The sequence below is a fragment of the Hippocampus guttulatus genome, chromosome 9 (assembly GCF_054856545.1).
Source record: "Hippocampus guttulatus isolate MCC_2025c chromosome 9, RoL_Hgut_1.0, whole genome shotgun sequence".
Lineage (NCBI taxonomy): Eukaryota > Metazoa > Chordata > Actinopteri > Syngnathiformes > Syngnathidae > Hippocampus > Hippocampus guttulatus.
The window spans coordinates 2,524,920-2,536,972 of NC_141269.1; the positions used below are offsets into that span (position 1 = coordinate 2,524,920).

Genomic DNA, 12,053 nt, shown 5'->3' on the forward strand with positions numbered 1-12,053 from the left:
GGTTCTCTTTGATATATACAAAACCACGATACCTTGGCGTCGTCAGAGACTAGATTGTCTTTGATGTTGACAAAAACATGCTAGCATCGTTGAAGACTGTCGAGTGATTGCGTTTGTTTACTGAACTGTGTAAAGTAATCTCAGGCACTCGATTGTCTTTGATGTTGGATTTTGGAGGTGTATAATAACCAGATGGTCTTACGTCCTAAAAATGGTTTTTGATGTTTCGGAAATGCGTGTTAGTCATTTAAGACACTAAATTGTCTTTCATGTTTGTGAAAATGATTTCTTTGCTTACAACCCATTTACGTGAGGATCATTTTTCCATGATGGACTTTGATGTTGACAAAAAGTATCTCATGATTACTGAAGAATTTAAAATGTCTTTGAAGTTTAGAGAAGTACTTATTTATGTTCGGCCCAATTTAGACATGAAAGTCGTTGATGTTTAGGAAATGATGCAAATCGCATATATTAGGGTCATTGGGACTCGCGTGTCCTTGATGTTAACAAACACATATTTTGGGGTCTTTATAGATTCAAGATTTTTTTTTATGTCTACAAACTGTTTTCTTTATTGCGTTGGCGAGATACGGCCTTTAAAATAAAATTACCCTTTTTTTTCCTCCACAAAAATATGGTTTGCGATTTTAATCCATGTTTCACTTCTCCCGCCTATACAAAGAAAAAGCAGCATGAAAAAATGCTGGACGCGTGCGTGTGCTTTTTCACGTTTGGCATTTCAATCAACGCATGACAACGCTGTTCTCCAGACGTCGGGCTACACGCTGACGGTGCTGGCCGTGGACAGCGGGACGCCGCCGCTGTCGGGCAGCGCCGTGGTCAACGTGGACATCTCCGACGTCAACGACAACCCGCCGCTCTTCTCCCAGGCCAACTACAGTCTCATCATCCAGGTAAAATACTTGAAGCAGATGCCAACGCTGGAGGCGTGAAAGAAGGAAACAGCCGTGTCTTGAGATTGAGTTTGATTCATTCCTTGACCATATTTGAGACTAAAAATACTTGCAGTTCAAATCCTCTGGCCATAAAAATGAATGGAAGTTATTAAACAGTTTCAGGGCTACAATTTTAATAATCGGTTGACCTGTTTGACGATTAATCGATGATTCTACGTTTTAATTTCCATCCATATGCTCAAAAACAGGATATTTTTTCCTAATTGACATTGCAGAAAATGCAAAACCTTTTTTTTAAATAAATTGCTTCCTGGTTTGGGTCCGTTACTATAATTAAATACAATTCAAAGCAACGAAACCGTTTTTGTCACACTTTCTGCTTATTGTGCTGCTCATTTTGGTGTATTCACCTCGGCCACCTGGGGGCAGTACAAGAAATACATCCGTCGTCTCTCGGCTTCTCAGCGCAGCAGTAATAATCGTCCGTTTTTGCGGAGGATAAAGAATATATCCCTGTGATGCGAGTGGACCATCACACATGGATTCACTTATTTTTATTGTTTTAGTTTGATAGTAGTCTTCAGCTGAGTGTGGCAATAAACAGCTGGTAGTCTCTCTGTGGAAGAATATTGACGAACTTTGTCTGCCAAGCTAGCGCTTCTTGTAACGTGAGGTGAGCTGAGTTCACCGCCTCCAAAACAGTGCTGGGAAATGGCCGGCATGTGAAAGATGAATCGTGATAATGCGGGAGTTGACTATATTTGCCAAAATTCCCGGTGATCACCGTTCCATCATTTGATTCCCACCTCAAGATGGCTCTCATCCGTTGTTGTCTCTCCCGCAGGAGAACCAAGCTCAGGGCACCGGCGTTCTCCAGCTCCTGGTGTCCGACCGTGACGCCTCCCACAACGGGCCGCCCTTTGCCTTCTCCATCGCCGGCGGCGATGCGGCCCACGCGTTCCGTATTGACCAGCACGGAGCGCTGCTCTTGGCGGGGCCTCTTAGCAAGAGAGCCAAGGAACACTACCTGCTTCAAGCTCAGGTCAGATTCGATTGATTCTGTCTTGCGCTGACTCATCCGTTCTCGGTCTGCGTCAACTTCTTGTTACTGTTTCTAGTTTTATTTAATTTTTTTGTTTTGGGGCTATGTAGCCTACAAGATGTTATAAAGTGTGCACCTGAGACAAGTACAGTATAACAACACTAAGGTTGTGATGTTAAGAAAAAGGAGACAACCTAACGGAACAAAGGAATTGAACTGACTTGCGATGAGGAAAAATGTGACATGTAGCGAGCAATCAGTTGAACACGGAACGTCCATCTGTGATCAAGTTGCGAGCGTCCGCAGTAAAAGCGAGTGACTCGAGTGGGCTGAATTGTGTGCCAAAGGACAGAATGAGAAGATGGAAGGATGAAACGGAGGTGTGATGTCTTTTCGGACGTTGCTGTTTAATCAGCAGTTTTCCTTCCAACTGTGCTGTTTGACCATCTGTGTGTGTATCATGCATGCGCGTATCAGGGTTTCATAGGGTCCAATGCTTCACGAATGCCACCAGTGCCCTCTGCTGGTTGTAGATAGGACAACAACAAACAAATTCAGGATTTCTGCTGATCTTTAAAAAGTCTTAAGAGACATTGAATGCGTCGTATAAAAGCACAATATAGGAGACTCGTTTGATCAATTTTATTCACCGTGATGTCCAGTGGTGCCTCAATGTACGGGTGGCCGGCATGTCAATCCAAAACCCAAAGCGGTCGACTTTGTTTCTGAATGCAACGTTTGGCTTCCAGGTGTCCGACAGCGGCAAACCGGCGCTCACCTCCAGCGCCTTCATCAGCGTCCGCGTCATCGAGGAGAGCGTCTACCCGCCCGCCGTCCTCCCGCTCGACATCTTTGTGTCCACCGCCGACGACGAGTACGCGGGCGGCGTCCTGGGCAAAATCCACGCCACCGACCAGGACGTCTACGACACGCTGACGTACGGCCTGGCCCCGTCCTCCGCGGCGGCTTCGGCGTCCTTCTCGGTGTCGGCGTCGGACGGGAAAGTGATCGCCCTGCGGCCGCTGGACCCCGGTCACTACCCGCTCAACGTGACGGTGACGGACGGGCGCTTCACGGCGGCCGCCGACGTCAACGTGCACGTGCGGCAGGCGACCCGCCAGGCCCTCGACAACTCCATCGCCGTGCGCTTCGCCAGTATCGCCCCGGAGGAGTTCATCGGAGACTACTGGCGGAACTTCCAGAGGGCGCTGAGGAACATCGCCGGCGTGAGGAGGAACGACGTGCAGCTGGTCAGCCTGCAGCCATCTGAGCAGGGAGACCTCGATGTGCTGCTGGCGCTGGAAAGATCCGGAAGTCCCTACCAGTCGCAGGAGGTGAAATAGCTTTCATTCTGATCGAGTCATTTGATAAGACTAAAATATTTTTTTACTTGTGCTTCTAAAATTTTAGGTTTGGGGCCTCTCTCCTCCTTATTTAAAAAAAAAAAAAAAAGTTAGTCTGGAGCTCAGTTCTCAGTTTGACAAGTCAACTTTTATTTTATTTAGAATACATTTGTCATCTTTTTAACCTTAGAATATTACAGCGAAAACTCATTTTCTAGATTTTTTTTCAGATAGGTTGTGATTTTTATGGCATTTTTCCGATTAAAATTTCGGGGGACTACCTTTTTCCCTATTTTACAATAATAGACTTTTTTTTTTAATCCTATGATAAGAGTCATATTTGGTGGGGGGGTTAGTAAGCATAAAAAGAAATTTATTTCGACTAATTTATTATTTCATCAAATAAAATAATCTGACATGATTTTTTTTACAGTTTTTTTCTTACAGGATTGGGGAGGGTATAGATTTTATTTTGTGATTTTAGAGTCATTTTTTCTAAATAAAAGTATAATTTGATCTAATAAAATAATAAATAATAATAAATTACAATTATACATCTTGTAAAAAAAAAAAGATTCTTCATTTGACTAAGATTTGTACTTTTTTTGTTGTTGTTGTTAAAAATATTATTTTTGAAACGAGAAACCTTAATCCTGTCTTCCATCTTTTCACACCTCGTCTTTTGTTCCCCAGGTGGTGTTCCGTAAGCTGAACTCATCAGCGGGCGTCATCGAGGAGATGACGGGTGTGCGTATTGTGCGCGTGGCTCAGAAGCTCTGCTCGGGCATGGACTGCCCGCTGCGCTTCTGCGATGAGGTGGTCTCGCTGGACAGGACGTCCATGTCCACCTACAGCACCGCACGCCTCAGCTTCGTCACGCCCAGACACCACAGACATGCCAGCTGCCAGTGCCAAGGTCACGCACGCACACACAGAATGGAAAATGGCACAGACCACATGTATGACATCACCATTTGTCCTGGCGCCCTGCAGGTGGCAATTGTCCCGTGCTGAACAGCGTGTGTGACAACAGCCCTTGTCCGGAGGGCTTGGACTGTGCGGCCGACGGGCACAGAGACTCCAAGTACACGTGTGTGTGTCCTCAAGGGACCACAAGCAAATGTACCGGTACGATAACACTCTCAAAATCCCAACCGGAAATCTTGGGAGAATAAAGTTTAGCTCTTGGCTCCCCAATTGTAACTCTCGCCCCTAATTTCCCGCTCTTGTCATTCTGTTCAGACGGCCGTTCGTTGACATTCAGCGGCAGTGGCTACGTGAAGTACCACCTGATGGAGAACGACAACAAGGAGCAGATGAAGATGTCCATGCGCCTGCGCACCTTTTCTGGACACGCCACCGTCATGTTCGCCAAGGGCACCGACTACAGCATCCTCGAGGTGCGTTGGTGGCACCGCAGTTCGGAATCGCGAGGCACGCGCCGACGTCGGTGGCCATCTCACAGCTCAAAATGCCCGTCTAAAAATGGGCCGTTCGCATGGGGAACCATGGGAATGGGCTGGTGGGTTGGAAAAATAAAAGAAGTTATTTTCAGGCTGGGAGGGAAGCACAGAGCACCTTTCCACACATTCCACAAAAGGACAGGCCAGACTCCATAGGGAACATTGTTCGATTTCAGGAAAAGCTTTGAAAGATGTCACCATGCCACATGCACGTATGACACTGATGGACAATGTCTGCAAAATTATTGAGACACCTTCAGGAAGTTGGGGAAGGGGACACAATGGTGGCAGGTTTTTAATGAGTTCCTCAATGCTATCTCTTATTCTCTGGTTGTGGACTCTGATGTGCCACAATCCATCGCAAAACTTATTGTTTTAAGAAAAATCATGAAAATATGGAATTACGTTCTGCATCAAGTCATGATTAACTAAAAAAAAAAAAAGGCTCTTTTTTTCTCCTTTTTTTTTTAAAAGTGCTCAATAAGTACAGTTGATTTGATTACATTGGTATGAAAGCTTGCATGCCAGACTTCAGGCTGAAAAGATTCAATTTAAGGAAAATCCTGAGACGATGTCACAATGCAAAATGTATGTTCTCAATGGAGTCAAGATTCATGCCAGGCAGTTGATTGGCACACTGTCGGCAAAAAAAATTGGGACACTTGGCCACTTAGGAAGTGGAACATTTTACCTAAGACCTCCTCTTGGTTTCTGTCCTACAGATCGTGAACGGTCGCCTGCAGTACAAGTTCGACTGCGGCAGCGGCCCCGGTCTGGTGTCGGTCCACAGCGCCACGGTGAACGACGGCGAATGGCACTCGGTCTCCTTGGAGGTGGACGGCAACTACGCCAAGCTGGTGCTGGACCGCGTGCACGCCGCCTCGGGGACGGCGCCGGGCACCCTGCGCACCCTCAACCTGGACAACAGCGTCTACTTCGGCGGCCACGTCCGCCAGCACGCCGCCTCGGCCGCCCGCCTCGGACGCAACCTGCCTGTGGCCAATGGCTTCCGTGGCTGCATGGAGGCCATCGCGCTCAACGGCCAGGAGCTGCCTCTCAACACCAAGGCGCGCCGGGCGCACGCTGTCATGGAGGCCATCGAGGACGTGGCGCCGGGTTGCGCGCTCACCCCGCCAGAGAGTTGCTCCAGCAATCCCTGCAGCAACGGGGGCGTGTGCACCCCCAGGCCGAGTGGAGGTATGTTGAGCTAAACTCTCCCATTGACTTTTAAACAAAACAAAAAAAAAAAAGTACATTTTGTCAAATGGTATCCAGAACATGACAATGCTATGGACAAAAGGGGCTACAGCTTTTATGCGCCTTTTGTCTCACTGACATAAGGGAAATGTTGATTTTCAGGAAAATCTTGACAAAATATTCTTAATAGTGGGGGCTGGGGGGGGGGGCAGTCGACTAATTCGAACACAAAAATATGTTAACGCCATGTGTTGCCCCAAAGCTTCACTCGCACTGTGATGGCAGAGAAACATTTCCTTTTTTTATAGTATATGAGCACCCTCTGTTGGTGGAAAGTTGATACTGCAGGCAAGCAATGAACCACAGTGACAAAATCTTTTCAAGCCAGGTAGTTGATTGGCTCACCTATCCATTATCTGAACCGCTTATCTTCACTTGGGACATCTGGCTGCTCAAGAAGTACAAATGAAATCAATCGAAGTTGTTTTTTTTTTGGGGGGGGGGGGCGGGGATCTTCCTTACAATCCATAATAGTGTCAGGTAGGAAATTGTGCATACCAGCCTCCATCGGGACAACACAGAATTAAAGGAAATTCTGGAGAAGAAATGACAGGGAACAGGCAGATGATTTGGCACAATGCTTGCAAAAGTATCGGAACCCCTGGTCAGTCAGGAAATGAAACTTCCGTCGTTATCCGTGGCGGGCACCCTCCAGGCAGTACATCCAGTCGCACTAATAGGAGTGTGTCGGGTTAATGTGCCGGTTATGCACACTCGACATTTTAAAGGGGTCGTAATCCTTCGTCGGCCGCTTGAATCATCCGATGCTTTCGCCATCGGCCTAATTAAACAAAAAGCGCACGCTAAGCAGCAGTGAACATTTGAGTGAGTGAACGAGCTCATCGGCGCGTTCAAAGAAGGGGGGGGGGGAAAATGCTGATTGCGGTCTTATCGGACTTCCTCAGGCTACTTCTGCAAGTGTCCCGCTTCTTTTATGGGCGCCCACTGCGAGATGGCCATCAGCCCATGCGCTTCCAACCCGTGTTTGTACGGGGGCACTTGCGTACCCCGGGGGGACGACTTCTACTGCCAGTGCAGAGGAGAGTACTCCGGACAAAGGTAAAAATAAAAATTAAAAAAGTGTGATATCTGGAGCAGTATCATCTTTTGCTGCAGAATTCATATGTGTTACATTTGGACCGCAGGTGCCAGATGGGTCCTTTTTGCACGGACAACCCGTGTAAGAACAACGGCAAGTGTATCGACAGTCTGGACGGGCCGGTGTGCGAATGCGAAGCTGGTTTCCACGGAGACCGGTATGTAAAATATGACGTCCAAAAAATATCAGGACATAACTTCATCAGATTTTTGCGCATTTTGTTTTTCACATTATTACAACATAAGACAAAGATAATCCCATTGAAATGCTTTCCCCCCTCAATTTGAGTTATTTCTTTCGTTTTTGTGAATGATAATAAATAACCTTGCTCAGGGTCGATCCAAAAGGTCGCGAACCCCTGCAAGGGAATCTGTTCAATTCAAGAAAGACTTTGTGACGTTTTGCACATGGTCAGCATGCGCTCGAAACAAATACAAGCGCGTGATGACGTTCAAATGCGGACTCAAAAGTTTTTCCGGCGCAGGTGCCTGAGCGATGTGGACGAGTGCTCGAGGAGCCCGTGCTCCAACGGCGGCCAGTGCCACAACACGTACGGCTCCTACAAGTGCAACTGCTCGCTGGGCTTCGGCGGTCCCACGTGCGAGCTCGCCGCCGACGTCCGCAATGACTTCGTATCCACCTCTTGGAACATCGGCCTGGAGGAGGTGGTGGGCATCGTGATCTTCGTCTCCAGCATCTTCATCCTGGTGCTCTTCTTCGTCATCCTGCGCAAAAAGGCGTGCCGCGCCAAGTCCAAGGCGGAGGACGACGATAAGCGAGGCGGTTCCGGCGTGCCGCACTCCTTCCTCCAGAGGCCCTACTTCGACGCCAAGTTCAACAAGAACGTCTACTCGGACATCCCGCCGCAGGTGCCCGTGCGGCCCATCTCTTACACGCCCAGCATCCCCAGCGACTCGCGCAACAACCTGGACCGCAACTCCTTCGAGGGCTCAGCCATCCCGGAGCACCCCGAGTTCAGCACCTTCAACCCGGACGCCGCGCACGGCCACCGCAAGACGGTGGCCGTGTGCAGCGTGGCGCCCAATCTGCCGCCGCCGCCCCCCTCCAACTCCGTGTCGGATAGCGACTCCATCCAGAAGCCCAGCTGGGATTACGACTACGACGGTGAGTTTGGAGGCCACCGTTGTCATGCCGGATGCACGCATGTATGGTTCCATAACCATACATCTCATCGAAAAAGAACAACAGTTGTACGAACTGTTGTAGATACATTTTATATCTCATATATATAGACCATAAACATTATTTGCGTTTCTTATATCTGTATTCAGAGGAGAAAATGTATGTTCCAGGAAAAGGAATGAAAATCAATCAATTTAATTTATCAATATCTTTTTGATTTGTGTTTCTTATTAAAAAAAACAACAACAAACTCCACTTTTTTTTTTTTTAATGACAAGTTACAGAATGGTGATGCATCCGCTGTCCCAAAAAACATATAGATTTTTTAAACCAGAACAAACGTAATATTTTTGTATGAGCAAAAAAAAAAAAGAAATAAAACAACTAAAAACAAAATCACTAAATTTTGAGCTACTCGCGCTGTTTAAAAAAAATTTACTTTGGGGAAAAAAAAGAAATAAATATCTCTAGTGAAAGATATACACCAATTTACAATTTAAAAAAAGTACCACTTAGAACTATAAATTCAATTTTTTAAAATTCTGATTATTTTGATTAAATGTTTTTAAAGTTACATTAATTTTCTAAATTCACTTATTTTTGCAAATTTGCCAGAAATAATAGTAGTAGTATTCTTTTTTCCAAGGCCTAAAATACAATCTGCGTTTGAATATGACCCTTTGCATCTCTCGGCCCTGCAGCCAAAGTGGTGGACCTGGACTGCGTGACCAAGAAGCCTGTGGAGGAGAGCGCATGTCACCCTTTCAACACCAGGGAAAGCATGTCCGAAGTGCAGTCGCTCAGCTCCTTCCAGTCGGAGTCGTGTGACGACAACGGTACGCCCCCTACTCGACTTTCAACTCTTATAATCCAGTCGGAACTTGTTTTTCCTTTGATGCCTCGTTGTTCTTCTTCTGTTACGCTAACTTGCTTTCTGAACTTTCCAATGGTCGTGGCTTCCTGAGTCACATGTTGTGTTTTTTTGTATTTGTGTTTTTTTTTTCACTCTTTCCTTCTTATTGCTGCGGGGCTCAGCTCCCATATGGATCAAATCTGTCCACAGGTCCAGAACACGCTTTTAGAATTTAAAAAAAAGGCCTGTAAGTTCCAAAGCTGTTGGAATTCTCGTGGGATGACACAAAAAAAAAATCCCTTGCATGATGTCTTTTTTTTTTTCATAACCATGGCAGCCATGTTTTGTTTGAAAGTTCTGGCACGTTGATTATTTGATTTCAGCATGCCCCCCTTTTTTGTTTGTATTTGTTAAAGCAAACCTGAAGGAACATATCACAATGGTACTCAGTGTTCCGTCCTCCCATTCATTCATCATGACACAAGGCTCCTATCAAAAAATGTGCATTTTAAAAATAGTTCATATTACTCACTTTTTTGGAATCGACTACCCAAATTTTAATCATTTCAGTCATTTGCGGTGCTGTGCAACTGTTCAGCACCACAACGAAATCCATTTGTGAATTTTTTATGACATTATTGATCTAAGAAGAGGTCCATTTAAATTCAACAGTGAGCATTGTTGTTTTTAAAACACCATTTTTCATGCACATGCAGTACAAGACCCCCATCAAAAAAAAATCTGGGTTGTTAATGTATTCAATAAAGCTCCATTTTGAAATATTGGATGCCATATGGTAGTACTCAGTAGCAGTGATGTGCAGCTCTGAGAGCTGCATGCTATATTTTTATGGTATTATTAAGATACAAAAAGGCCAAAGTGGAATTTAAAAACATTTTTACTGTTAAAAAAAAGCAGATTTTTGATACAAGTCTTGTATTCTTGTCGTCAGACTGAATTGTCATTGTTCATCCTCCAAAATGAAAATGGGCCCTAAAATTGAATTTACCGGTCATTAGTGTCTCATTTCCTCACATCCTTCCTCTCCTTTTGGGGGTGGGTGGTGGTGGGGGGTGAGCCATTTAAATTTCTGGGGAATTTCACGCAAAACTATCTGCCTATCGTGTAGCACTAGCACCTCGTTGTGAATCACAATGTCATGTCATCCAAAAATCTCATCCCCCTTTAGATGAGTCACCAATACGGGTGGGCATTTCAACCAATTTTTCAAATTAAATTGAGGGAAACCAGAAGAGAATAATAATCAAAATAATATTTGAAAAAAGGTACATTTTTAAAATAAAATTGAAAAAAGGAACCCCCCCTCCCCAAATATTCTATCAACACTATTATCATACGAACAATGCTAAACGCCTCCACAATGGATTAGCTCTCCCGATCTGTACTATTATTATCTTGGTTGTTTCTATTAATATGAAGTACAATTTGTGTATTTGAGTAAAACACGACAAAATAGATTTTTAAAAAATGACATTGAATATACTGTATCTTCATGCCCACCCTTAGTGGCCATCTGTCATTGTCTCCTTGTTAGAAGCACCAATATTCTGTGTTAGCATGAGAGTCACATTCCCTCCAAGTGTATTGTTCTTCGCATTTTTGTCAGCATTTATGCTAATGCTGGATCATCTCTCCTCTTGCAAGCCTCCATAGTGACTGTCATCCACTTTGTCAACTCTGTGCTTGACACGGTGGAAGAAGAAGGTACCATTTTTCTCTTTGTTGCTGTTGTCCTGTGCCTAGCAGAGTCGCCATTTTCTTAGCTAGCTCGCTAACACGTACAATAAAATTAAAAGAAAAACTCAAGCACTCATTAGGAAAATGGAAACACTGCCAAATTAGCCCTCCACGTGTTTTGCCGCCTTGACATAAACTCCTGTTTTGTTAGCTTGGTTAGCATCCATTTTTTTTAACGTGTTTTCTCTTTCTCCTCTTCCTCCTCTTCTTCCTGGACTCTTATTAAAGAGTCTTTTATGGCTCGTGAGCTCAAGAACACAAGAGGTGACTTTTTCTTTGGTGTCTGTGTTTTTGTGGGTGTGACGCTGCTAATCACTAACCCGACTCTAACACCGAGAGCTTGTTATGCTTGTTTTATTCTGGTTTGGAAGCCAAAGTGTGATGTCAAGATTTATTAGCCTTCCCCGTGCATGGTTTTGTGATCTTCAAAGAATTCTGTTTGGTATCTAATTGTTTGTTGCTTTGTTTCTTTTTTTCGCCGCTAAACTTTACAGTTCGGGTTACTACTACAAAAAAAAAAAAAAAAAACTTGAAATGTGAGCTAGGCCGTTGGCGGGATAGCAGTACTGTCAGTTAAGAAACTATAATACCATCAAAATAGCATGGAAAAGAAAAAATTATGAACATGGGACATTGTTTAATGTAAAAAGAAATTTTTTATTGTTTTCAAAAATTGTTTAAAAAAACACGCTTTGTCGGAAACTAGCTTGGTTTTTTTTTGTTTGTTTTTGTGCTGTATGACGAAATGTCATCACAGTTGCACTCAGGATGTCATCAAGTATTATTAATACACAAGTCAATTTGTGGTTGCATGTTTTCCAAAGTTAGCAAAAAGTAAACAAAACAAAATTGCAAACCCCATGCTTTTTTATTTATTTTTTTCGTTGTTTGCCACGTTTCCACCACTGGGGCAGTAGTTCACTTTCAAAACTAAACAGCTGGCTTGTCCGGGCACGAAGGAATTAGCCGCCTCACATTTCAACAAAGCAGAAATATATGTGAAGAGTTCATGAAATTGTTTCTAAATGTTGCTCCATCTTTTAACGAGGCTGAATGTGCCCAAATCGAAAGCACGCTGGTACATCGATGTCACTTATTCTGCACATTTGCATCTTCTGACAATAGAAATGTAAAAATAAAACCTAGTGCACAAAGGAAAAAAACCCAAAAAGCAA

The 12,053-nt window shown here is 44.5% G+C and overlaps 1 protein-coding gene across 6 annotated transcripts in view; it reads left to right on the forward strand.

Annotated features, from left to right (window-relative positions):
* The window catches only part of fat1a (FAT atypical cadherin 1a), a 59,557-nt gene that overhangs the window by 45,098 nt on the left and 2,406 nt on the right, over nucleotides 1–12,053 (forward strand). For 2 of the 6 annotated variants that reach the window (XM_086119251.1, XM_086119254.1), the window contains 13 exons: nucleotides 774–917; nucleotides 1,765–1,962; nucleotides 2,712–3,296; nucleotides 3,999–4,221; nucleotides 4,299–4,433; nucleotides 4,548–4,705; nucleotides 5,491–5,965; nucleotides 6,931–7,084; nucleotides 7,171–7,281; nucleotides 7,609–8,249; nucleotides 8,969–9,103; nucleotides 10,786–10,845; nucleotides 11,107–11,142. In XM_086119251.1, the coding sequence (XP_085975377.1) occupies nucleotides 774–917; nucleotides 1,765–1,962; nucleotides 2,712–3,296; nucleotides 3,999–4,221; nucleotides 4,299–4,433; nucleotides 4,548–4,705; nucleotides 5,491–5,965; nucleotides 6,931–7,084; nucleotides 7,171–7,281; nucleotides 7,609–8,249; nucleotides 8,969–9,103; nucleotides 10,786–10,845; nucleotides 11,107–11,142 (3,055 nt within the window). Of the gene's footprint in view, nucleotides 1–773; nucleotides 918–1,764; nucleotides 1,963–2,711; nucleotides 3,297–3,998; nucleotides 4,222–4,298; nucleotides 4,434–4,547; nucleotides 4,706–5,490; nucleotides 5,966–6,930; nucleotides 7,085–7,170; nucleotides 7,282–7,608; nucleotides 8,250–8,968; nucleotides 9,104–9,302; nucleotides 9,368–9,536; nucleotides 9,563–10,785; nucleotides 10,846–11,106; nucleotides 11,143–12,053 lie in introns of all 6 variants that reach the window. The other 4 variants (XR_015101748.1, XR_015101747.1, XM_086119253.1 and 1 more) reach the window with 4 other exon arrangements.